Here is a 25,265-nt window from a genome sequence, read left to right as displayed (position 1 = left end):
GAAGAACATAGCGAGTTGTGATCGCTCTCCAAACGATCCCGCACCACCATGTCCAAAAGGGCATGCCATAACTTCAGGCTAATTAACAAATTGTCAATATGACTTGCGTTACGGCCATAGTTGAAGGTGTTCGCCCCGCGTTTATCAGAAGAAGTTCTTCAGTTAGCCACCCGTAGGCCTTTTTCTAGGCAAATGGCTTTGATTTGGATTGCCACATCCACCTTTTGACGGTGCTAATTCAAGGCTTGGAATTCCCCACTGGGCGTCTTCCTCCCTCACACGATTCAGGTCCTCGATTCCAGGGGATCGAAGGTCGAGTTGATGTCCCCTGCGACTATCACTAAAGAGTCCGGGAACAGATGATCTAGAAGATCTTAACCCAGCTATGTTCCATGATATTAAATCTAGTAGAGGTGGTGTGTAATGGGGATCGGATTGCTGGTTACACGTTAGGACAGATTTTCCTGCAATATCCAACCTTCCCTCAACCCAAGGGGTTGTTGTGGTTATATTTATTGGTGCGAGGTTTGTTGGAACTAGTTCAGCAGATGTAACACACTCACTGGCCGATGGTAACCTGGCATGTTTGCTGGAAACTGAACCACAGTTAAAAAGTGTGGTCAAAATCGTGCCATGCAGTTGAAATTGGTTGGCCTCAACAAAATCAATCTCTGGGTGTAAGGTACTCTTTGCACATAGATGGAGTTCTATACTTCTGGTACAGTAATTGTGCATCAATATACAGCAAGCAAAAGATTTAAAATTGATGACTGTGGCAAAATCAGAGGAAACCACACGTATCACTATCCCCTAACTGCTTTAAATAGATACGGCAATACAATTTACCACTGGAAAAGGTGTGAGAGTATGAGGGATCAGCCACCATCACACTCAATTATGAGAAAAATCAGTTTTCAAATATTACAAGATGCTACTCTGCACCCAGAACATACTTAGAGGTCCAGTGTATAAATAATCACATTGTACAGATCTGTGTCCTTTCTATATAGTTACTGAAACAACAAAAGAGGTAGTCCTTGATATAATCAATTCTTTTTTGCTTCATTTTTTTTATGCGAAGTCCATTCAAAGTGTAGTCAAAAGAAGCGTTCAAACTGAAATGCCAATGCTTTTTGTCCCCTTAGAACTTCTTCACTGCCAGACTGTGGTTTGGGTCATCATTTTGTCTAACTCTAAAACTGGTTGTGATCAGTTTTCCCTTTCCCCGGAGTTCATTTACAGCCAGGCTAGTGGAAAAAATGTGCAGGCATGCCAAGGTCTTTGCTGCATCTTCCAGTGACTGCGTAGGCTTCTTCTGAAGTCAAGAAGGGCTGGGTGCAGCCCCCAGACTACCCTTTTGAAGCTTAATCAGGGCAATGGCATAGCTCCTACCCAGCCATCCTGTCGGGAAGACTCTCATCTCTCCATGCCCAGGCCCTTTTGTCCATTGTCTGGTCCGAATTCACAGCACACCACAGGAGAGTCATTACAAGTCAGGTGACCCTGGGCACTGGCAGAAAGGCATGTTTGGTTGAGGCAGGCCAAATTTACCATTAAAAATGATTTACATTTTTTTTTATCTGTTCCTAAACTGAATTTAGCATTTATTAAATGTAACAATGTCTTTAGGGCTTACATTAGTAGTGACATATAATGAAAAAGATATGTTGAAGCCTAGCAAAAGGTTTTTATTTGGGAGGTTGAAATGGCAATTTTAGAGCTGCAAACAGAGGGTGCACTGGAAGGCCTGGAGCATGCTACATTAGTGAGTTGCGCAATGAGCACCACAGCTCCCTAGCAGCATTTAATTTACAGACCCTGAGTACTGGTAGTACCATAAACTAAGTACTTAGAAATAAATTATATGTACTAATCAGTTGCATAACAAATTGACCATGTTTAAAAGGGAAAAGCACTTTACCACTGGTTAGTAGGAGTAAAGTGTGCAGAGTCTTAAAGCCAGCAAAAGCAGGTTCAGCAAACTTTGGGTAGTGAAGGCTAGTATCTGAGGGATTACCCCGCTAATGCCAATCAGATGTCTAATGGGAGTTTCATTTATTTTCCTTTGTCCATCTTTCTTATCTCAAAGAAAGATTTGTGCACCCTTTTTTTAAAGTGTCGCCCGAGCCAGCGCACATGCGCTGCACTGCGAGGCTTTTAGTGAGGGCTTTAAAGGCGAAACACGCGCCTGTGCGTGTGCTTCTTTTAAGCAGGAAGTTCGTCGGTCACATGGACTGGTTTCAGTTTTGAGAAAGTGGAGTGAGTGTTTCACAGATCAGGAGTGTGTGTGAACACATTTCACCTTCTAAGCAAAGCCAGTCAATAATTTTTGTTTTACCGTGTGGTCGTGAATGCTTTAATTGCAAAAGTGAGAGGGTATGGATGTAAACAAAAATGTAACACTATTACCACAGTTTCTGTCACTGTTGTAAACGGGTTGGCTGTTAATGTGTGTATGTGAATGGGGCTTTAGAATACAGTGCATGGAAAAGGGTCAACATCGGGTATACAGTTTTTGGTGATTTTCTTTTTTTAATGCATGGTTAACGTCATGCTATACCAGATTTTGATGCGTCATGGCAGATCAGTTGTTTGGCACAAGGTTTTTTATGAGTTTGGAGAAGACTTTTGTATTGTGTTTTGATTCTTTTTGTCTCTGCCCTCTCTCTCGGCTGCACCTTTACTCTCTCCATCTTCTGTCATCGCCTCTTTGCTACATGTTCTCTCAGAATGTTTTCATTTTCCCCAACTCTCCTCTTTACCCTCTCTCCATTTCTTTTTTCGCTCCTTTTTTGTCTCTGTCCCTTCTCTCCTATTTCTCTCCTCACCTGTCCCTTCTATAACCCCACTCCTCTTCCTCTGCCCCCCTACACCCACTCCCCTCTCTCACAGTACTGCAGCATAGGCAGCGGCAGGTCTCAGAATGCCTTATCAGTATCGGCCCTAGGGGTTGAGAAGGTAAGTCCGTTCCCCAAGTGAATCACATTATCAGCAGATAATGAACCTCTCTTTACCAACAAGTGTGAAGTGGTCTCGGGGACGGCCGGCGTGAACAGTGATCGGCCCCTGCACAGTTTATGGAGTGGGGGCGTTACCTTACACTAGGAGAGGAGGTAAAAGTTGATATTCCCCCTCACTCCACCACTGTCTCTCCCTATCCTCCAACTCTGTCTCTCCTCACCTCCACTTCTGACTCCCTCCTCCTGTCTCCCCTCACCCTCCACCTCTGCCTCTCCTCACCCTCCACCTCTGTCTCTTCTCACCTGTCTCTTCTCACCTCCACCTCTGTCTCTTCTCACCCTCCACCTCTGTCTCTTCTCACCTCTGTCACTTCTCACCCTCCTCCTCTGTCTCTTCTCACCCTCCAACTCGGTCTCTTCTCACCTCCCTCTCTCTCTTCTCACCTCCACCTGGCTCCCTTCTTCTCTCTTCTCACCCCCACCTCTCTCTTCTCACCCTCCACCTCTCTCTCTTCTCACCTCTGCCTATACGCACCCTCCACCTCTGTCTCTCCTCACCATCCGCCTCTATCTCTTCTCACCTCTCTCTCTTCTCACCTCTCTCTCTTCTCACCTTCACCTCTCTCTTTTCTCACCTATTTCTCTTCTCACCCTCCACCTCTGTCTCTTCTCACCCTTCTCCTCTGTCTCTTCTCAACCTCCACTTCGGTCTCTTCTCACCTCCACCTCTCTCTTCTCACCTTCACCTGTCTCTCTCCTTCTCTCTTCTCTCCTCCACCTCTCTCTTCTCACCCTCCACCTCTCTTTCTTCTCACCTCTGTCTCTCCTCACCCTCCTCCTCTCTCTCTTCTCACCTCCACCTCTCTCTCTTCCCACCTTCACCTCGCTCTCTTCTCACCTCTGTTTCTCCTCACCCTCTGCCTCTGTCTCTCCTCAGCCTCCTCCTCTGTATTTCCTCAGCCTCCGACCTCTGTCTCTCCTCGGCCTCCGCCTCTGTCTTTCCTGTTAGCATCCACATCTGAATCCTAACTGGGACTGAATTACTGGGAAAGTTGCTCGTCCACCTACCCTTCGGTAAGACCAGGCAGTAATAAACATTGGCAAGATTAACTGGCTGTGTCATTGTGATTGTTACCCATGTTGCCAGCGGAGATCTGAAAGTTTTTGTTTAAAAAACGTTGTGATGTGGAGCACTACTGTGTCCTAGCGCTTTTTGTAAATCACTTACAGCTACTTACTGTACAACATGTCGAAAAAAGCGATATGACACGGCTGCCGTTGGCCACATCATAGCTCTTTTATTTTCTTTACTTTCAGCTGTATTGCACGCCAGCAGGGCTGCTGTGCAACATGGCTACAAAACGTTGACAAAGCCAGAGGATAGGTGAGACCTATTGGCTTTGCCAATGCTTGTTTTTCTTAATGTCGGGAATATATCTGCAATCGAAGCACAACCCTTTATAGTATCGCCACAAACTGAGGTTATAGATTTTACTTTTTTTTTTATTATTTAGGGTTTTTCTTTGTTTTAGTTTTTATGTGTATTTGGTGCTTTTACACTGTACATCTTTTTATCTCTTGGATCTATGCATGCCGTTTTTTCACTGTTTGATCTCAGTCGCAGTCTAAATACATTATAGATTTGATTTGATAGTTACATAAAGGGTAAACCAGATATGCACATTTTCAGGTATTCCTTGAGACCGTGTATGATCAACCAGGCTCTTATACAAAATCTTCAATCTGTGATTTTCAGGCACCTTAATCTTCAGATATCAGCTACTATGCTATTTGAAAGTCTCTGCCTATTCACATCCATCTTGCCAAGAGCAACCATCTGCTTAAATAACTAATGACCTGCAGATGTTCCCTTTGCCCCAGCACCTGAACAGGAGGAGCAGCCTAAATATCTGCTTAATGATTAAACGTGTTATAATTCTCTTCCCTATCCAGAGAGAAATTGAGACATTCCTTAATTACCATTTAAGGAGTCTTTTTGCCATCATTATGCTTTCCCCTATACCATCTTCTAGAATATCCCATCATGGTCACTGTTGATATCTGTCAGCCTACTTCTCCAATCCTTCCAGTTATGGAGGCAAAACAGTGAACTCACAGGTGATCTTGCAAGTTTTCAGCACTTACCAGGACATTGGGTACTCTATCTGTGATGGAAAGATGGATTCTCCAGTGAGCTTGATTGAGCAGTCAAGATCAGCTTAGAGGAGATGGTGTAAAGGCTGATAGTGGGTATAGCAAAGCATAATTATTACAGTCACAATAAAGAATGATTGTGCAGCCAAAGTTATTTTTTATAAAAAAACTTCCATTTAATGACATTTTAGGTATAGAAATGTCTGCACGCTAACAATTGAAACCACGTATTGTAAATCCCACAAATCAAATAAAGCAATAAAATGACACAATAAATTACAATTGCAAAACTGGGTCTCCAAGTTGCGCTCAATGCCTAATTGTACGCCAGCACTATCTGATCGCGAACACTGTGCTGCTCGTAAAACAATGTGGTAAATCCTAAAAGATGTTAGATGCGAGTCAGACTTATAGAGTGCACTATCACCCAACGGGCATCCTGCCACTGAGGTACACTAGTTTAGCCATACACAAAGATTGCAATAAAAAATGCAGTTGCAGATAAAAACGGGTCTATACAGCACCATTAGGAAAGAGCCAGGTCTTTAATTTTTTCCTAAACTGCAGGAGATCTATCTGTCTGAGACTATTAGGTAGTGCATTCCAGGGCCGGGCGGCTGACACACTAAAAGCTCTTCCTCTTAGCTTAGTTATTTTTAACATTGAGGACTTTTATTAGTTTAGCTGCGGAAGAGCGCAGACTTCTGGTAGGAACATACCAGTTAAACTTGTGCTGCAGTGGTTTAGGCCCCATCCCATGAAGGGCCTTAAAGACTACACACAATGACTTGAATTGAATCCTCTGCGCCACAGGGAGCCAGTGAAGCTCCCTGAGAGCCAGGGAGGCATGATGATCTACATGGTTTCCTGTGGGCTAACTTTGGCGACATAATCTGACTTCTCCGAAGTCTCTCAATTAGATATTTGGGGGCCTCCAGCAACAAAGCATTGCAGTAATCCAGCAGACTCAGGATCACGCTTCTAACTATTTGTGCCCTAGTAGCATCTGGTAGCATTGGAAGGATCTTCCTTAACACCCTTATTAGGGAGAGGCTAGGCCCAGACGTTCTGTGAACTTGGGCTTCTAAGCTCAGTCTGTCCTCAATTACTACCCCCAAATTGCATACCACTTTAGAGGGTAATAGTGGCTTGTCCACAGGCATCAGCCAGACATTTGTCAGGAATGGACATGGGATTTTCTTGGTTGCGCAACAGACAATCTCAGTATTTTCCCCATTAAATTCCAGGGAATTCGCTTTAATCCAGCGTGCCTTTTCCTGCATACATGCATGGAAATTCACTAAGGATGTTGACTGGTCCCCCTCCATCAACAGGATGTGCTGAGTGTCATCCGCATAGTTCACCAGACTGACATTGTGAGATTTAATATTAGCGATCAGGGGACTCATGTAGATGTTAAACAATATCGGACTGATTGCTGAGCCCTGCAGAACCCCATGCTGGATGTTGACAAAGTCTGATTGATATGGTGGTAATGCTACCGCCTGTTGCCTGTGTGCCAGGTATGATTTAAGCCATTGTAGTGCCGTGCCCTCCACCCCTACATCATTCAGCCTTGTGAGGAGGATTTTATGGTTAATCATATCGAATGCGGCAGACAGATCTAATAGGATCAGTATAAATGATTGACCTTTGTCTGCTCGCATTCGAAGTTCATGCAAGACAGTCACTAAGGCAGTCTCAGTTCCCTGTCCCGGCCGGAAGCCAAATTGTACCTCCTCTAGTTTATTATTACTTTCCAAGAGCTGCGAAAGTATTTTGCTGACTATACACTCCGTGACCTTCACAGGGTAGGGTAAAAGTAAGATTGGTTTATAGTTATTAGAGCCCAAGGGATCGAGGGTAGCTTTCTTCAAAAGGAGTCACGCTTGCTTCCAAAATGCCGGTACTAACACGCTGGTTAATGATTGTCCACAAATCTGTCAAAGCAGCAGGAACATTTCCGCTTTTAGTTCTTTCCATATTCTATTGGGAGTGGATCCATTGGAGAGCCTGAGGAAAGACTTAAATCTAACCTATTAAAATCTTCTTCTGAAGGGATATCATGATCCAAATTTACAGATGGTTCCCTATCTAACCATACCTCCTTCTGAAGCGCTGGTGGTGAGCCCTTATAAGTACTATTAGGGTCCTCCACCATTATCTGCCTCGCCCGATCTAAGGCCATCAATAATTTTGTGTATTTTGTGGATTTTCTCCACAAAGAAGATTGCTAGCTTGTCACACAGACACAGTGTGGCAATGATCCTATTTCTTGTGCAGTCTGGGTTAGTGAGATCTTTCACAATTTTAAAGATGCTTTTAATACTATTTGACGCCTTCAAAATGATATCTGCATAGTATTCAGCTTTAGTCATAGTGATTTCTTTTTTTATAATTACTTCTTACTTTGTTTAGGGAGACTTTGTCCTCCTCTGCATAATCTTTCCTCCACTTCCGTTCTGCCTGCCTGCAACCCTTTTTAAAATTCTTCAACCTTTCATTATACCACGGAGATGACTGCCGACATGGTTTATTATAATTTTTTATAAGGGCAGCCTGGTCTAACATATTGCTTATTTGTTCACAAAACTGCATGTCATTTTCATCCACCTGTTTATTTAGGTCTAAAGGACCTGACGCAGGGCATATTGGAAATAATTTTGCCTTTTCCAGAAGTCCTTTCTTTAACAGTTGTTTACTTTAATAGTAGTAGAGGTATTGCGTCTAGGTAAAAATGCCAGGAATTTTATCAAGTAATGATCAGACCAGTCTACAGTTAAATATCCTCTAGTACTGTAACATTTTCCGCAAAGAAGATTAAGTCCAATGCCTGTCCTCCCCTATGTGTAGGGTCTGTTACCCACGGTTGCAGGTTCAGAGTCTCACAGGATTGGAAAAGGTTTTATAAAGCTGTGTCTAAACTTCCGTTGTGCCAGAGATTTAAGTCCCCTAGAATTATTAGTCTTGCGTGGATGAGTGCCATATTACTAACAACATCAAGTAGTGCTGACTGCTGAAGACTGACTGGACCTGGACGTTTACGGTCAATAAGTGTCCTTCATAATCCTTCAGTGAGAACCCCAGTAATTATGTACCTTCCACCTCATCAATATCCATTGAGGTAATGTTCCATTTATCTTTAAAAATTACCCCAACCCCACCTCCTCTTCCACCATTCCTACGCTTATGAAAAGCTTTGTATCCCAATGGACATGCCAACCCTAAATCAAAATCTGAGTCCAGGTGCAACCAGGTTTCTGTTAAGAACAGTGTATCCAAATCAAGTGTTTCCAAAGTTAATTGGATCTCCAGGTGGTGCTTCACCAGGGATCTGGCATTAATTAGGCCACATGTCAGCTTATCCCCATCTTTAGCAATTTCCTCCTCCACTTCGCTCACCCGTATTGCTTTCCTGCTCACCTAATCTCCAAATGTGTTCACTTGAATAGCAAAGGCGTCTGTCCCCTTTATATTTCCCTCAAAACCAGCAGCATGGCTGTGCATGGCCGGTGCGCGGATAGGTGCAGACAGATTTGCCTTCGGCGCTCCGTTGGCGCGCCCGCTGCACGTCTGAGCTGTCATCCGGTTTTATGTAGTGGGGTTAGGAAGCCAGACCGTCAGCCTCCCTTCCAGCCCGAAAATCACCCTAATCTTCCTCCACGCAAACGGGATAGACCCGCGATGGACCGGGGAGCAGTGGCGAAGTAAGAAGACTTGCAATTAAAGATTACAGGCAACAGCATAAACAGTTTTAAAAAAGGTACAATATTGTGAGGTCTGTGCAGTTCAAAACGATTTTTTAAAAGCAGGTTTCAAGCGCGTTTACATTACATTTCCATGCTCAAGCTATCCTACAGTACAAACAAGCCTTCACGAGCCTTAACCTTGCTCATGCACGTCCGCTGCCTTCTGAGCTGTCATCCAGTTTTATGTGGTGGGGTTCGGCAGCTAGCGCGCCAATCTCCCTTCCAGCCCGGAAATCACCCTAATCTCCTGTTGTGAAGTCAGCACACCAGTAGTTGGGAGTGGTCGGAGCTAGGGGGCCAGAGGAAGAGGAGGAGCGGGCACAGGAAAGGGCAGTTAGAGTAGGGACAGGGCACGAGCTAGATGTATTGAATAAAGCTCCAGTTTAGATGAAACCAAGTGTCTGTATTTATTGTAGCACGATGCTACAACTGGCGACGAGGGTGGGATGGGCCTGAATCTAGCCCACAGAACCCCACAAGAGAGCCCTGGCCCAGGCAGCCTCGAGGAGAAGAAAACGCTGCCCAAGGGAAACTAAGTTGCTGCCCGAGACAAGAAGCCAGCAGCAGGTGACCCTGTTCCCCAGCAGTTGAGAGAGATCCAATCCCTCCAGGCAAATGGGGTGGAACCGCGATGGACCGAAGAGCAGTGGCCTAGCGAAGTAAGTAAACCCGCAATTAAAGGTTACAGGGAAAAGCATAAACAGTTTTAAAAAAAGGTACAATATTGTGAAGTCGGTGCAGTTAAAAACAATTGTTTAAAAGCAGGTTTCAAGCACTTTTAAATACAATTTTCATATGCAAGCTATCCTACAGGTCAAACGCGCCTTCATGAGCCCGTTCACGTGACTGCAAACATGGTTTGAAGTCCCAATTGGGCAAGTTAAATTACAGCACAGTGGAATCAATTATCTCAGTGTGCGTAGTCAAAGTTAGGGAATTGGCAAATCTTCTAATCTCCTGGTTTAGGGTTAGAGCTTGCTAGGGCGTAGAATAAAGAATATTTTATGACCTTCTGATCATTTTGAATATAGGTCAATGACTCATCATTTAGGTAGCATATTAAGGTGTAAATAGGGCAAGCCAGCAAACCTGTGTGTGGCAGCCGGTAAGAGGCCAAGTCGGCAATATTTCTGGGTGCAGATATGGCACCCCCAAAATGTTTAAATATTTCCACCACCTGACAAAATCATTTGGGTTCTACCCCCTGAAGGCCACATGGTAGTGAGCCCAATTTAGGATCTCCAGCAAAAGTGTCCAACGGAGCACAAGATCTGCAATTAGGGTGGCCAATTCGTATAAAGGGTCAAACTTGTTCAGAAAAAGGGAAACATGCACTATCCAAAAGAATCTTTTTAATAATAACTTTGGTTGGATCCTAGGATCACAATTAAGATTTTAAGTGTCATTCAGTACTATATCTTTAGTCTTGCAACTTTACGCTGAAGAAATAATGAAAATGTACTCAACTCTCGTCACTCCTGACCAATAATGATGTGCACCCAAAACCAATAATTCCTGGAGGGTACAGATGTATGAGACTTCAAAAAATGCAAAATGTGCCTGGTTTGCATTTCTCTTGCCAGTCCTCAATTCTAAATAGTATGTATGGAGATGTGTAGAGTGGAATATGTTATATATTACTATTTGTTGAGTCTGGGAAGGGGCCATAACTCAAGAGACGTGCAGCCACATGCATCATTGTTGGTATTTGCGATTCCTAAATTGCGAAAAATAAGGAATTGCAATTTAGAAATTGCAAATACCTATGCATTAAAAATTCGTATTTTTATTTGCGATTCAGTATTTTTCCTTAATTGCGATTCACAATTTGCGAATCGCAATTAAGGAAAACCCTTCCTATTCATTCCTATGGGCCAAAAGGCCCATAGGAATGAATGGGAAGGCATTCACATTTTGCGAATTTCAAATTGCGATTAGCAAAATGTGAATGCAATTTCAAGGGTGCAGGGGGAAGGGGGGGGGGTCCAAAGAACCCCTCCCTGCACCCCTGAAATGTAACTTCAAATGCAATTTACGCACACACATGCCCCAAGGGCATGTGTGTGTGTAAATTAAAATTTTCAAAAATGCAATTTGTGCATATTTGAACGTTTTCGGTAAAATAGCATGAAGTTCACCTTCATGCTATTTTACCACTTCCAAATTGCGAATTCGCAATTAAAAAATGATCATTTATTGCATTTAGGAAATCTGAAATTGCGATTTCTTAAATGCAATCGCAATTTTAGAAATCGCAACATGGTTGCGATTCCTAAAATTGCGAAATGCATGATGCATTCCAAATTAGTCAATTGCATTCGCAAACGGCCGAAAATTGCGATTTGCACCGTTTGCTAATGCAATTGACTGTGATGCATGTGGGTGCAAAATCCTTAACTATGTTATGATGTTCCTCCCCTTCCTCAACAATGGTAATAAACTGCCTATTACACTCCTCAAGGGGATGGGAGCGTATTTTGTATACCCTGGTGGAATTTCCTATGCTGTAGTACCTAAGGTTGTTAATCTTGCCACAGCATAAGATATTCAACCAGTGAAGCAAGATACGTTCACAATAAGTAGGTTTTGTGAACACTGCCGCAGTTGTTCCATTTGAGTTGAACCCGTGAGGCCTTAAAGCAGTCTTTCTCTGATCTGTTAAGCTTTGATGTGGTAAAGACATGGAATTTCACATTTCCACTGCAGTAATAAATGTGTATTTATTTGTACAATTGCTCCATTTATTTTCACTGACATGACATAATTATATTGAACATCAGACCCCCTCTCTTCTCACGTCCCAGCTATTTTACTGCACTCCCAAAGAAATACTCTGGTTCCCAGTGGAATGCAGCTGATCATGTATTGTTTTCATGTTCTACTGCACTTTTAATGGCGGACACCATTTCCACGTATTAAAAACATCAATGAATGTTTCTTCTATATCATATTAATCATACATGTGTTAACTGCTATACTTCTTATCTCGAATAAATGGTGTTATACATCCTGCATAAGCATGTTATTCTGTTACCATGTTTAAATCCTGACCCACAATTCGAAAGAAGCTTTCATGGAGTGCATTTTTAATTTAAATTTTCTGGTCTTTGGTTCTTGATTTCTTATAAGTTCTGACTGCAATGACTTTTCCTAAAGATCAATTACTCAAGGGAATTCTTTTAATTGCTAGTTTCCATTTCTTCAACTTATTATACGTGTTAATGGCAAGGAAGCATATGTTTTTTACTAACCTTGTAGTACAGCAACCTGCGTTTATAGCTGCAAGTCTTGTATGGGATAGTGGTATTGACATTGCTACCCCTCATGCTGTATCTGTTCCTTGCCCACAGATGTTTGTTCAAGTTATACGATTGTACTTCACTGATTTATTGATGAAAAAGAAGATTGATAGAGAATTGTTCCTCAATATCCTTTCCACACTAGACGCGGTAAGTCCCATGTGTTTAATGAAATAAATTAATGTTGGTTGCAACACAGTATTTCAATGGCATAAAAAGAATTGTTTTCATTATCGTTTCATCTTTTACATCCAGTATTTGGAACGTTTAAAACACTTTTCTTTCTTTGAAAAATCAATGAAATAATTAGTTTCACATTACAATCGTTTTGTTTGATTGTATGCTCTAGAGCTCCCAAACAAAATACAATTAGTTGTGTAAGTACACTGAGAGGATAATAATCAATGTATTAACTAAAACATATTTTAATGAATTTTCACAAAAATATTATATAATGCAGCTGGGATTTCCTATCATTTATTTTTGAGTTCAGGCTAGCACACAACCAACCGCCTATAGCCTACTAGAGAATTCATTTAATTTAATTACATTAAATTTAATTGCGGGTTTCTAACGCGATAGAATCCACTCCCAAAGGAGTATCTCTGCGCAATAGACCGCTGGGGAACCCGTCCTGGCTTTCCCTGTGAGATGGTGCCTACTGGGTTTCTCCAAGGTGAAACCAGGCATCCCCGGCGTATGTGGGGGGCCGTTGTGGAAATGAGGCAAGCTAATGCCCAGAGTTGCAGAGTGTGATCCCTGGTTAGAGTAGGCACCGAGGTGAGAATTATCGAGTCCTCTGACCCTGGTCCACGACCCTGCCGCGTCGGGAATTGAACCCTGGTCCCGGGCCATCCTCTGCTCCCGGGTCTGCGCCTCTAACCAGTGAGCCACACCACTCTACTCCAAGAGCGCTTGACTGAAAAGTAGAAAACAAAATTAGTGTGGTCCCAACTTGGGCTTCCAATACAGCTTTCAGGCAGCAGCCTTAGTATCTCAAATCAATTTGCATTGAGACAGGTATTAAAATGCAGAATTGCTAAGCTTCCTATTTTTCATATACTTTTGTAAGCGAAGCCTTCCAAAATAGAGTTCTCCTCCACTGGGAACGCTTATACCTTATCCTTACTTTTCAATTGGGAAAACATTGCTAGGATGTCACTGTTCCTTTAGAAACGTGTAATACAATGCTGAAAGACTGCACTGTGGCCAGAACATGCTAGGATACAAAACACTAGTAGTATGTGGACCATCCTCCATTTCTGTACATGTTGATAGCACAAAACGACCTGTGATGACAGAAAATGTCACCAACTGTTGTAGGACCAAGTGAACACTTTGTCTGTCCTTCAAAAGGCACAGATATTTAAAACTTAATGATGCTTATTTGGCACAATGATCTGACGAGAAGTGCAGATTTGTTTAACACCTTCAGCGCGGCGCGAATTTTCACGCTGTGCTGAAGGTTCAAAAAACGGGCGTGGTCGTGACGGAACGGTTCCGTCATCAGCACAGCCCAACCGACGCTGATGACGGAACCGTTCCGTCATAAGCATCGAAGGGGTAAATTTCAAGTGATAGTCTCCATGAGAAATTACTCCATATTTTAGCGTTCTCCCTAGCCTGGGTATCCGCGATGACCATGCCACACACGAAGCTTAGTATTACATGTCTATTCATCTGCCTGTATCGGCTAACTCAACATTCTAAAACAAGCTTTAATTGCGTTTCGCTTTGACACCTACAATACAGCTCTATGGAGTCCATTTGGAGTCGAAAGCGTTCTGTCATAAAACTTGTAAGACACTATACATATTGCACTCTAGTATTTACATTAACAGTCACTTTTTAACAGACGTTATGGTATCTTTACTTTTTTTTATTAATAAGTGTGGTAGCAAGGCTTAGTAATTTGTCAGATCTTGCACAGAGTTCTATCTCTGGTGGCTTGGGGAGGAGAGAAAGAAGTTTGCAATTCTCCAGCTGGGAACCTGGAGCCCCCCCCCCCATTCTAAGGTCTACGCTGGCCCTCCCACCAAGGATTACCATGCACTAGGGGCTTGTCTTGGGAAGAGATAAAGATTGTGGTGTCTACCAATTACTCTCTCTGCAGTCTCTTTGTATATGAGTGTATGTTAGGGTGGTAGTGGTCTTCAGGGTTTCTTACCATTTATATTAATAATAATAATTATCCATATTTGTAAAGCATGAACATATCACCTCTTATGGTTTCAGGGTGATGGGGGCCATCGGGGAGATTAAGTGAGTTATTGTCCGGAGTCACATGGTGCTGAGTTGAGCTGTCCCCGACACCAAGGATCGAACCAGGAGCCACGTGCTTCAGAGTCAGCCGCTCTGTCCGCTGCACCACATCTTTCCCTGTAACAATTGGCTACTGGCATATCTTTTCTGGATCTATGCTCTGAGTGAGTCTCATCCTGTTAGACCAAGTTAATTGCTCTCAGACTAGCTGTTTGATCAAAGCCTTCCCCAAACAACAGGCCAATTTGGATGGGATTAAGCCTGTTCCTGAGAGAGAAATCAGCATAGCTTAAGTACATTCACAATGACTGAAAAGCACAGGCATGTCTTTCGTAGAGAAACATTAGGGAGCAGCCAGACGTCTATCCTCATTCTCTTCAGGAGGCCCCTTTGATGTTTAAGTTGGACGTAAACAGTTTGACAGAGACTGGTGTGGTCTGGTTTAAAGGTCTCAGTGAACTCATAGTTGTGTCCTTCTCTGACCATCTTAATGACACCGGTCAGAGATTTAATACCTGCATGTTAGCCATCAACGATTGGATGGATCATAGCTGTCTTAGGCTGAATTCCAGCCAGACAGAGGTACTTCTCTTCGGTAAGGATACTTCTTTTTAGACATCATCTTACTGGCCTCCCGAGTTAGAAACTCTACCTGTTCCAGACAGTAAGGTTAAGAACCTAGGTATCCTTACGGATAACAGACTTGCTTTTGGTGATCAAGTGAATGCAACTTCATCAGTATCCTTTTGAACCCTTAAGATAATCAAAACAATCTTGCCATTCATCCCCCTACTCGTCAAATAACTGTAGTAACTGCTCTCATCCTAACCAAACTTTATTGCAATGAATAATATCTGAATCTATGTTTCCAATATGCCAACAAGCTTCAGGTTATCCAAAACGCAGCAGCCAGACAGCTACTGGGAATTCAGTCAAACATGCTTTACAGAAGCTACACTGTCACACAGTAAAACATAGAGTAAGTTTTAAGGCTCTGTACCTCACTTATAGGGCCTTCAAAACTCAGGCCCCACATTCTTCAAAGTAAGACTCTGATGGTACTAGCCAGAAAGGCTGCTACATTCAAGCACTGCCTTGAATGTTGTTGTCCCTGCGATTAGGCTTTCCTCTTGGGACGGGAAAAGTTTCCTAGTAGGGTCCGCAAATCTGTTGAACTCCCTCCATTTGCACATTAAGTTGCTGCCTCATTCAGTAACATTTAGAAAAGTTCTCAAAACCTATTTTGTTAATAACAAATGGGCATGTATTTCTCCTTGTCCTGCAGTGCCGAGATGCCTCCGGATAATTGCTGCACTTTACAAAAAACACTTAACATAGCATAGCTGTGAACACCAACCACTTGAAGTCATCTTCTTGAAATGTCCTTAGATGCTGTGCAGGAGGAGTGGGACAAGAGTGGAGTTTTGATGTGTCATCTTTGGACTGAGTAGATATGCCCATTTTATGGAACTTTCCACCCACCTCCGCTTTAAAACTTCTTCACCAGGGAGATATTTTGACAACATTCTGGGACCTGGGGAAAGTTCATGTGAAGAAGTCCCGGCTCAAAGACAGAAGACCTCTGACTACTGCCGATGAATAGTACTCAGGAACCCATGACTTCTTGGAAAAGAGGACTGAAGGACTTCTGATTCCAGCTAGCACACAGGGTTTTGATCTTGTCTCTAGGTTCAGTGGCACTGGCCTCCCCATTCTATTTGGGATTAGTAGGGGGTGCACTTTCTGGGGACCCTGGAAAGGGTCTACATGAAACTTCTGTTTTGCTGGTGTTGCTGAAGGATAATCCCAGGCCGCTGAGATTACTAGAAGCCCAGAAATAAGGACACATCCTAGACTCCCTAAACTTGGAAGAAGGCAGAGGGATGCTGGAGCTGCAGCAAAGGCTTGAAACAAATGGATTGTTAGGTGCTAAGAGTGCAGGACGTGAGGCCCTTAGCTCTACCCAATCAGCGAGAGAGCAGTGGAAACATCAGCTCCAAGAAGACTGTAGAATTTTAGCAGCTAGGAGCCCTGAAATATGCAGTGCCCCTGTAGAGTAGTTCCTATATTCCCAATAGGCTCTGCGCTTTGGAATAATATATCCTATAGATATGACGTAGGACTTAGGTCAGTAGGTCTCTATCGAATATACTAAAATTAATTGTGAGTGCCAGCTAGCTCAGAGGTCACTTGAAACTTTCTCGAATTCACAGGAAGGGATTTGTTTCTGACAACCGCATAAACATTACAACTTTGTTTCCCTAGGACTAGAAAATATCTTCAGAGTCGTGGAAACAATAGATAAGTATTTCACTCAGTCAATAGTGCATGCTTCGTTTCTACAGAGTTTGCAGAGAAATAGTGAGACAGGCATTTTCAATAAAAGGTTTATTTAACAGTCTTCGTTCTCATGCAAGAGAGGTGAACTGCTACAATCGTTAGACAGAATGCAAAGTATAATGCGTACAGCGAGAATAGTATTATAAAATAATACTGTAATAGCATTGCATGGTTTCTAAGTCATATAAAAATACATACATACAACCTAGGTCTAGTACAAGGGAAGAAGTAAGTATGTTCTTTAGCATAGGTTTAGTTTTTGCTAAGAATCTACCAAAGGTTTTTCTAGGTTCTATCAGCTCCATACCTTAGAATGAAGGAGGTCTGTATCTCTGTCCCGGGATGCGATTTCCCAACACCCCGCAAGGGGAGTCAGAAACACTGGAGCTGGATTCTCGGCAGAGTAGGACAGCTTCTTGTCAGTGCATCAGCTGGAGAGTCGGCTTCCTTCAGCACTTGCTGTAGCGAGCTGCGTCGGGCAAGTAGGTCGTCGAACTGCTCCCAACCACTGTGCTTTGCCATAGCAAGTGAAGGTATATTTATACCTTGAAAGTGTTTTAGAATGTCGTGTTTGACGTAAAGTCGGGCATATGAACGTCATGAATGAACCCCTAAGGAATAGATGTTCATTGTAAAACTAACTGAGTTCTTAGAGAAATCAATATTCAAGCAAGGAAAAGTCCCTAACGGCTTAAGTTGGTTTGCCAAGAAATCGTTGTGACGTTTGTTGAACGGATGGAAGTAGCCATACCTGTATTTGGTTTGCATGGGCTATGCCTAACTATAGGCTTGATTTCTATGCCTATATAAGGGCAACGTGAATTGTACCTATATAAGGTCATGAATCGTGAAAATACATTCGGAATCTAAAACTACATACAACACCCACTCCACTTTCTTATGTACGACTTCTGCTAAATAAAGTTCTAAACATGTATAAACGTATCTAAAAAGCTATCTATACAACAAGTGTTTAAAACCCACCCAAAACACATAAAATGCATTGGTACTGGTTGTACACAAACGAGCATTGGTGCTGTATGCATTCAAAGTAATGTTTCATTCAAAGCAAATAAGTGACATTTGAAAAATGCTATCTGAATGAATCATGAAAATACATTCATGAAATGGCTCATAAATACAGAAGAAAAAAGCTGAAACCATTTCATGTTTTATTACATATAACTGTTGGTATGAGGACAAGGTCAAATATTGTCTCTGGAAGTTTTTCAAAGAATTCTAGTTCTCCATGAATAGTTCTACTTTAAGCAGATTACTTTGTGCCAAAAAAAGGAAAAATATAAATTTGGAAAAATTAATAATCATAGAAAAAAAGAGTTCCAAAGTTAGAACTTTGTTTTGAAAAAATGAAGGTCGAATTCAGAGTCTCTCAGAACACTGTGTGCCAAATCAAAAGTCAGTGTTATTGTTAGGAGAAAACATCAAATCTTCTAAGTCTGTAAAGAATTTGTCTACCATTGTAGGTGAGAGTTGGATTACCATGTAAGAAGATCAACCGCACATAGATGTGAAGCATCGCCATCAGCATTGGTCGCATTAGCAATATTTGCAGTGGATGATACCTGTGTGGCTGTTTCCTCTCATACCTCATCGTCAGCATTTTGCGTCTGTGAGATCTCAATGAATGCCATCATCAGAATTGGTAGCCGCTGGGGACAACACAGTGCATGGGCTGTTACCTGTTCAAGCAAAGTGTCAACATCCGTTGGCATGACTGATGGGAGTGTCAGACATGTGTCTAGCACACATTCTTCTCCGCATAGCAGGCAGTGAAGAACAGTTAAGATGCAATCTTGCCAAATTGGTCTGAGTGGTAGAAACCATGTGGTATTTAATTCTCTTAGACGAGGTAGTCCCAAAATTTGGATGAAGCGCTCATGACACTTCATCGCCAGTAGAGTTGTCTCGATGGTGAATTGGGTGTCGCTTGTGGATTGACTTGCCATATCGCAGCAGTAGGAGCAGAAATAATATCCCTGCGGTGAGTCCAAAATGAGTGGCAACTTGCCAAACAGTGAGTGCACGAAGTTTGGAAATATTCCTAGGACTGCTTCAAAAGGCGCTAAGAGTCCAGAAAATACTGTCTTAAATACATGTACAATACCACTCATATCAGACATGTTTAAGATACGACTTAACATTTCTGAGAAATTTATAGGGCAATTTGTAGTTAAGAGGGCATATATCTCTACAGAAGTCCTTGCAACTTGCAGATCATAGGTTTCTTTGGCCGAGTCAGTGGCAGGGTTTTCTGTAAAAGAATAGCTTTCATTCTGCTTAAAGTATCAATTCGTATAGAAGAGATGTTCAGTGAAGGCCATAATGGCGACTCCCGGTCTGTCTTGGTTTTTGGAAACAATACTTGCATACAGCAAGTGACCCTGGCTGATAGTCACTAGATGGGGTAAACCTGGCAACATGCCACAGCAGCTGTGATCGTTTAACATAATGTAACTTTCATTTAAAAGTTGTCCAAAAAGTGGATCAATCACCCCAGCTGGAGAACCTTGCAGCTGGCAGGATATGTTGTTAGAGGAATCATCGCAGGCCCCTGTAAATTAATACCCTGACAAAGGAGAGAACCGCTTTGTGCGTTCTCACAATTTTTACCACTAAGAAACCACTCTCTTCCGCCACTCCAACATCTGTGTTGTACGGTAATTCCTAGGATGTCTTGGTGTATTCTTTACCCAACCTTTCATATGTGCCTGCTGATATGTGTTTTAGGCAATATTGAAAATGGAAAATTGTAATAGGCAGAGTTATTGTTCCATGTATAATCCATTCTGTGGCTGGCTTTTCAGCGACAGTAAATGGCAATCTTTCCAGTTTTTCAATGCTCAGCACTGTATAGTCTGCTCCCCTCTGTGCCAGTTTGATCTGTTTATCAGTGAGATTGAATTCTGAAAACAGTGACGTAGTATTGATTAAACGCCAAGGCACAGAGCCTGAATGTAGGCTTTGTAACGTCCAGCCTAATAGCATGATAGAACGTAATTGCGACTGACCATGTTGCAACATGACCAAGTCCTGTTCCTTGATGTCTATGGCAGAGGATATTATGCTGTCCAAAGAATATATCCTGGACGACAGTCGTTAACCCATTCTCCACCAGAGAGAGTTTTCTCTAAATTAATATGATCAATTTCTCGTATTCTTTCTGTAGTCTCTGCTTGCGTAATCTTCCATGCTTAATTTAAGCAGCATAGACACCGGCATATATAAAAAGTTTATGATGCGGTTTTCCTGGTCCTAGCAAGAATTCCCTAAGATTAGCTCCATCTTTAAGTAAAGACAAGTGTTGGTTTACATCCTTTACTGTAGATCGATGTAGCCAATCAAGGCATAGTTTCCCTACAATGTATGTTGTTACTATTCCTGGATGCTGTCTCTGAACATATCTTGGATCTGGCCTTGTGAAAGTGAACCCCTGTGTTTTGTTCAGGAATCTATCTTGATAGTTGTGTGTGTCTGTGGGCCAGATTAACCATTTTTTCCAATCTGGATCTGTTCTGTTGTGATGCAAAATAATATGTACGTCGACCTCCCCCTCTGAAGTGTTATCACTAACGGGTGTAGGTGTAGGTATCGACGGATTGTTTAGGCCTTTTAGCTTGGCTAACCCAAGACAAGATTGTCTGTTGGACAGTGTCATTCAAAAACATACTTTACTCTGGGATGATGCAGGCTCTAAATAAAGCTTCTATCCCCTGCACTTGCCAATATTTTGTGCCCCAGACAGTTTTTGTCTCAACGTTGTCCTCCCAAAAGTTGAAACCTAGTGAAGACAGCTAAGCATAAAAGGCTGCAGAATAAATTTGCATGGTATTTGTCAACATACTTCTCAATCCTCTTTTGTTAACATTTTTAAAGTAAAATGATTCTTGATTGGATACATTAAAACCTGAAAAGTATGAACATTTCCCCAAAAAGGTTTTTAAGCTACCCTTTGGTGGCATAGGACAATGTTCACATTGGTTATACATCAATACATTTTTAGGGTTTGCAGATTTGTGCAAGAAATGATGACCATAGTGGTTATAACAATACATTTGTTCATAGTCTGATGAACCTTCTAAGCATTCATGATATGTAAATACAGCAGACATTTCTAAGTCTGACATCATATTGTTAACAGTCTCGAAGTCCCAATCATCAGGAAAGGTACTAGATGAAACAGTCATTCAAGGAAATCTTGAACTGGTGTGGAATCTTCAACAGCTCCGCAGGGCCAAAAATGACATAATCAGTTCTGTCCCAAGCTATACCCCCTGGTATAGGAACGGCTGTGATGTTCACTGATGATAAGTCTCTTTGTTCACGATGGGATGATTTGTGTGGCTTGAGGAGTAAGTTGATGTTCTTACTTGCTGTGTCCATTTTGACATATCTTCCATTTATCAGCATTCCCAAAGTTATTACCAGAGTCAACCAAAGTAGAAGAAAAAGTACTCCCAACACAATCCAAAGTTCAATCCATGGTGAAACCAGATAAGTCTTTTCCAAGTGATGAAAAAGGTCTGTTGGTCGTTCTTTGAAAGTTCTTTTTACTGGCGTTGTTTCAGGCTCGCTGGGATCCTCAGAAAACGTATCAAAGTTGATGAAATAGCCAGAGGCATTTCTGTTAATTGTAGGGATTGCATCAGGATTCGTTGAAATCGCTGGGACCACTTGATACATTTGTGTAGTCTGATGCTACTTCGCTGTAGACAGGTGTTTCTTAACAAACTGTTATTTGGGTCTCAAGATGTACAAGTTCCATAGCTTTGTTGCATAGACCTTCATTTCGCACTGCAGATTCTTCAAAGATGATAAGTCTCTCAGTTTGAACCTCTTGGATAGTAGCTAGGTTAGGGCGTCTGCTACATTGGCGGAGTCCACTTGGCCTACTCCTTATGATCGGCCACATGATGTGGTTTGATCAGGTCGATGGACACAAACCTGTTCTCCTTTTTACCAGCAAGGAGCAGCAGTAATACTGTTCTTGATCCGTGGATTGCTAGGACAGGTACTGGTTGTCTGTAAGAAGGCCCAAATTCCTTCTCGTCCGTGATTTTCTCTCTGACTAGATCCCCAAGCTTAGAAATCCAGACAGGCCTTGCTGGGACAGTTGGTTTCTCTTCAGTTGTGTTTGGATTCAGGAACACGTTACTTTGTTTAGCTCTTATTTCATTTAAGTCCTGTAAAACAGCCAAACAGTCTTTTATATCAAAGAGCTTTTGGTCTACCACTGAAGTCTGATAATCAAGGTCCAATACTAACATTCTGGTCCCAAAAAGGACTTCATATGGAGTGATACCCCCTAGAGAACTTCTTGGCAGATTGTTAAGACTACGTAGATGTTTGACCCGCCCGTCACCCGAGCCTAATACCCAAGCTGTTATAGATTGCTTTATATTCCAGTTTTTTCTCTCCACAACCGAATTTCCCTCAGGATGGAATGGACTAGAATACTGCTATGCAATGCCCAATTTGGCCATGGCCTCCTTGTAAGCTCAAGAGCTAAATGCAGGACCTTGGTCAGAATGTAGCGTGCCAACTGCGTATGTGCCGATAAAGACTTGCAAATCTTTTATAGCAGTTCGAGCGTCAGCCGAGCGCTGAGGCCACATCCAAATGAATCTTGAGCACGAATCCCATGCGACCATGATATATTTATAGTTACTATCCCTCTGTAAGGGACCGCAGTGATCCAGGTAAATGCAAGCTAATGGTTTATCTGAAATTAACAGGGGCGTCTGCGTAGGACATTTCACTGTAGAGACTTTCATCTTTTGGCAGATTTCACAATCCAAAACATAGTTTCTGGTTTGTTTCCTCATGTGCGGCCACCAGTATCTTTGTTATAATAATGATACTGTTGCAGAAACACCTGCATGTGCAGATGCAAGCCCTTCATGTGCTGCTAAAATTAGTCCTAATCTATGTTCCATGTTTGGAATTACTCTATCCCCCACTCCAGGGCTTCGAGCAAACGGAACATTGTACGCATCAGTTATATACGAGTATTTGAGTGGACAACCTTTCGGTAATGTTTTACCACTGTCTTTGCTTTGTAGCATTGACAGCTACCATTATTTTGCCGTCTATTTTCGTTTTTGAACGAGTGATTGCAGCTACGGAAGCAGTTTGCACAGCTGCCTTTGCGGCTTCATCAGGCAATGAATTCCCTTCAACATGAACGCCATCACGTTGATGACTCAACGTATGTATCACCTGAGTGTTTTGTAGTCCTTGTTGAAACTGAACTACTTTTCCCAAAGCATTTTATGCTTGATTGTGCCACCTTTCGCATCTTTGTAACCGTTTTGAATCCAGTTTTGCAAGTTTTTATTGAACACAGTAATACGAATAGCACATTATAAGTGTAGGGAATTTGCTGTCCGTATTCTCAAGTTTTAGTGACCATTGGTCGGAATTTGCCATTGCTACAATGAGCTTTAACGATCGTGCACGCCGCACTATTGGCATGTTTACCCCGTAGCGGGTTGAGCTGATCAATCAGTATAAATTATACATTCATACTGGTCAAGAGGCAGAATTTCAGTAGGCAGATGACATTCTTGTTCGTATTGTAGAAAGGCTTGTGTTTTCAAATAAGGGTCAAAAACGTATTCAATGACTGTTGCAGCAAGAGAATGAACCCATTATATCCATCTTGGATGTGAAGTTTTAGCATTTGGAATGCTCGCTTTTGTCACTGCCTTTAAGGCAGGTACAAGTGTAATGACCATAATGCGTTTACCCTGTGTGAGGGCTCTCTTTTGCTACTGCAGTTTGAACCACTGTCAGAATGTTTTCTGTTGGAGTGAATTTCATTTCTGCTTGTGTGTACAAATGTGATTTGTAAGCTATTGGTACTTTTTCACCTTCGTTAAAAGTTAAGTACGTGAATCCGCATTGTCCTGGAATTATTCGGATCACTTACGTACTTATGTACGTGTACGCGTGTTTGCAAATGTTTTGTTGCTAACATGTCTGTTTGCAATGAACGCAAAGTTTCTGTGTTTTTGTGTCCAATTAACTGTTTTGAAATCAGGTTTGATTAGTTCGTAGAGAGGTTTAACACGTTCTGCATAATTTAGAATGTATGTTCTTCCGAAATTTAGGAAACCTAGAATCAACTGTAAGTTTTGCAGCGTTTTTGGAGGTTGGAGCAGCTCACATTTCTCTAGAAAGTTTGCTGCCAGGTTTTTGCCTTCACTTGAAAGTTCATATCCTAGAAAGAGAACGTTTATATGGGAAATTCTAGATTTTTTTAAATTGAATTTGTAGCCTTCAGAGGCGAATCCCAATATAATTGTATTCACCCTATTCAAGTGCCTATCCAAGTCCTCGTCTGTCAGATAGATGTCATCCACGTATTATAATGCTTCGTCATCATAAGTTTGTAGTAACTCTGTTACCCTTGCTTTGAAGAACCCAGGACTATTCTATCCCTGTGGGAGATGACAGAAGTGACGCGGTGTCCGCATAATTGAGAAAGCAGTCAAATACCTACTTTCTGGTACAATGTTTTGACAGAAAAAACGTTAGAAATATATGTGGTTTTATATTTTTTACGCTCAATGTTATTCATTAATGCTGCCCTGTGTGCATTTTGTGCTGCAAACGTTTTGCAACAAGAGTTTAGATGTCTGTAATCCAATACTAGACTATACGTATTGTCTGGTTTGGAGACAAGAAACAAAGGATTGTTCATTGAGGAGGTGCATGTTTCAATCACCCCTTGGTATTCAAGTTGATCTAATAACTCCCTGACCTGTTTTTTTAGCTTCTTGCTTAACTGGGTACTGCCTTTGTGCAGTTGGTTGATCTTTCAACTGGATTTTATGGTGAGGAGAATCCTCATCCCATCCTACATGATTTTTATATAATGTAGGAGCTTGGGCAACTGCCCATTTCCTGGCATAGGTCTATTTTAAATGAATTGGAATGTGGTTGGAGAAGGCTGTCTTCGCCATGTGGGCACTCCCTGACAATGTGGGACCTCCCTGACAAATTGTGGTGGCCAGTCTTGCTCAGCTAGAGGAATGTCATAACCCTTAGAGAGTCGCTCCCAAAAGAGTGCTCTCACTTACTTGCTATGTCCCCTTCCATCCAGAGTGTTATTTCATATAACTTATGTGGACAACTAACCCTGGTATCTGCAGTTTCAACTTGAATGTATTCATTCAAGCCTACTGTCTCCAGATGATCCTGTAAGTTCATGCGAGCTATGGTGACTTCTGCTGCGCTGTCCATCATTGTCTGAGTTGTGTCCTCAGGATAATGTCTGATTTTTAGACCTGCTACCTTCGGTTTGGTGAATTGAGGTTTCTTGTTTTTCTGAACGTGTTGATCGTCTTTGGACTTCACGCTTTCTTCCTTGTTTTTGACCGTCCTTGTCTTTCGTATTTCTGTGACGAAGTCTGAAAGGTACGAGAGGAACGTGTATCAGGATCTTGATATCTTTCAGGTTTTCTCAAATTATCCCTATT

The 25,265-nt window shown here is 42.1% G+C and overlaps 1 protein-coding gene across 1 annotated transcript in view; it reads left to right on the top strand.

Annotated features, from left to right (window-relative positions):
- The window catches only part of LOC147661127 (evC complex member EVC-like), a 354,890-nt gene that overhangs the window by 85,932 nt on the left and 243,693 nt on the right, over positions 1–25,265 (top strand). The window contains exon 6 of the mRNA XM_086951302.1: positions 12,214–12,312. Coding sequence (XP_086807428.1) covers positions 12,214–12,312 — 99 coding nt within the window. The remainder of the gene's footprint in view (positions 1–12,213; positions 12,313–25,265) is intronic.

The sequence above is a fragment of the Lissotriton vulgaris genome, unplaced genomic scaffold (genome assembly GCF_964263255.1).
Source record: "Lissotriton vulgaris unplaced genomic scaffold, aLisVul1.2 SCAFFOLD_1323, whole genome shotgun sequence".
Taxonomy (NCBI): Eukaryota; Metazoa; Chordata; class Amphibia; order Caudata; family Salamandridae; genus Lissotriton; species Lissotriton vulgaris.
This window is presented reverse-complemented; position numbering and strand designations above follow the sequence as displayed.